This window comes from Zingiber officinale, chromosome 1B (genome assembly GCF_018446385.1).
Source record: "Zingiber officinale cultivar Zhangliang chromosome 1B, Zo_v1.1, whole genome shotgun sequence".
Classification (NCBI taxonomy): Eukaryota; Viridiplantae; Streptophyta; class Magnoliopsida; order Zingiberales; family Zingiberaceae; genus Zingiber; species Zingiber officinale.
The window spans coordinates 5,392,848-5,395,039 of NC_055986.1; the positions used below are offsets into that span (position 1 = coordinate 5,392,848).

A 2,192-nucleotide genomic window follows, 5' to 3' on the forward strand; every position below is an offset into this window, starting at 1 on the left:
AAATGGTGGATTAAAGACTATTTACCGGATTAAAATGTCAATCTACCATTTCATTTAAGAAATTATGAATATACCATTAACAGCCGTTAAGCACTTGAGTAGATAGTAAAATTATATTCATCATGTAGTAAAATATTAATTATTTTACTTGGACAAATTTTACCCCATCAGTCCACATTCGACACACACAGACACATATGAATCAACGTATTCGACACACACAGACGCATATGAATCAACGTGATTCAGTACAATCCCAACACAGAATTTACGCCTCCGCATCGACGTGTAAGAGAGAATTTAATTTCTGTCTATACATTTGTGATCTTCATACACGGGAGCAGATCTCCTGGTCCGTAAATTGATCTCATCCACCTTTATTTACACAAGCTATTCCCATCCACCTTTATTTTCATTCACATATCCAACGCAAGATTCGTGATCTTGATCTCATCCTTTCGCCGTCATTCTTGAATCTATTGAATATTTCGAGATCGTGTTTGTCAATTCGAAGATAGGTCGTCCCTTCCATCGAGCCGCCGCCAGCGAATCGATTCAGGATTCACCCGATCGGAGCCGTCCAATTGATGCCAAACGCCGCCAAAAGGCTCGATCCATTAGACGGTGGCGCCGCGGGCCCGGCGCACGCGGCCGCCCCACGTTTCCTCCTCCTCGCCGGCTTCCGCCACGGCCGACCGCCGCCGGAGCCCGTCCAGCTGCGTTTCCCAGTTCCCAAACGACACCGCGGCGCCTCCTCGCCGGCGAGGGCGCCCCTCGCGGAAGGCCGGGCCGGCGCCGACGGCGGCAGCCCAGCGGTCGCCGGAGAGGGCGAGGTCGTAATCGCGGCGGCGGACGGGGTCGCACAGCACCTCGTAGGCCTCTCGCGCCTCCATGAAGCGCTCCGCGTAGCGGCGCTCCTCCCCGGCGGTGCGGCACGCGTCCGGGTGCCACCGCAGGGCCACCCGCCGGTACGCCGCGCGGATCTCGCTTGGCCCGGCGGTCCGCGACACGGAGAGAAGGTCGTACATCGTGTCCGTGGCCGAGGCAGAGACCCTGAGTCGAGGAGCAGCGGCTACTGTTGATTTGGCAGGGATTGGGGCGAAGGAAGATCTGTACAAGGAATTAGAGGGGCATGAAAGAGCTAAAGCTGCCATTTTCTTTGAGAGAATCTAGTTAGTGATCTTGTTGCAATTTAGGGATCTAAATGACGAAGTAGTTTGAGAGATTTATAGAGAGATGAAGATAACTAATGAGCTGCTTACATGCCATCTACTACAACTACATCTAATTATTGAGAAGAGGACACGTCACGAATTGTAACTCGGAAGGCTTCTAGAACTCGAAGCTGGTAAGTTTGCAACGCAAGCAAGGAGATGATCTGGATAAGAATAGGCAAATAACAGTTGGTAGGAAGGGCCGTTACCGTCAATTACACGTGCCGTCCTCACGCACACGCGACGGTCGCATCTTTTGATATTTTATTTAAATTTATGTCCAGATCCAGCGAAGTTTCTCTCCCACGCAAGCTACTTTGTGGATCTACTTGTGGAATTTTTTACCAGCTGACAGTGTCACGGGTTGGATTTTTATGAATCCGCCGAGGCGCCGACTCGATACCGCGGCCAACTTGCGCCCGCAGATAAAAATAAAACGGACATCGGATTGAGAAATGTTCTCCTTGCGGTTTTTTATAAATGTTCTTTTAGAACATCCATTTAGTATCTAAATTTGATATTCGTAATGAGTATTTTGCCTTTTTAAATAACCGTCTAAATTATTTATTTATTTATCCTTTTCGAAATCGAAGTCAAAAATCGAATGAGCTAGTGTTGATGGAGAAATGACTGTGACATTCTTATTGTATATATCTGTATGAGCAGATCATCACGCGGTGCTGATGGATAGCAGTGATTAAGTCGGTAGTACCTGAGTTTTGCGTACATTCAGATAAACACAGCATGTTAGAGGTCAGAAACCAGAGAAAAAGTCTCCGAAGCAGACCCTCCAACATTCAAGTCATGTACTTTTTCTATAAAAGAACAGTGTACGAAGGAAGAAAATGAAAAATAGAAGACAAGTGCGAATATGTAAGAGAGAATACCTGCGTAAGAGAGAGAACCTCCCTTTTTATACGGCATTGTGTACCTTCTGGAGCCTACCTGTTGTCAGAGAATGTCAGATGTCAGAACTTG

The 2,192-nt window shown here is 47.4% G+C and overlaps 1 protein-coding gene across 1 annotated transcript; it reads right to left on the reverse strand.

Annotated features, from left to right (window-relative positions):
- Positions 1 to 267: 267 nt before the first annotated feature.
- On the reverse strand, positions 268 to 1,230 carry LOC122024879 (chaperone protein dnaJ 20, chloroplastic-like). The gene has a single exon (XM_042583934.1). It carries the CDS (start codon positions 1,152 to 1,154, stop codon positions 618 to 620), a length of 537 nt encoding a protein of 178 aa, XP_042439868.1. The 5' UTR covers positions 1,155 to 1,230; the 3' UTR covers positions 268 to 617.
- Between the last annotated feature and the right edge of the window lie 962 nt (positions 1,231 to 2,192).

Coding starts and splice junctions, on each gene's coding strand:
- LOC122024879 (XM_042583934.1), bottom strand. CDS start 1,154: ATGGCAGCTTTAGCTCTTTCATGCCCCTCTAATTCCTTGTACAGATCT.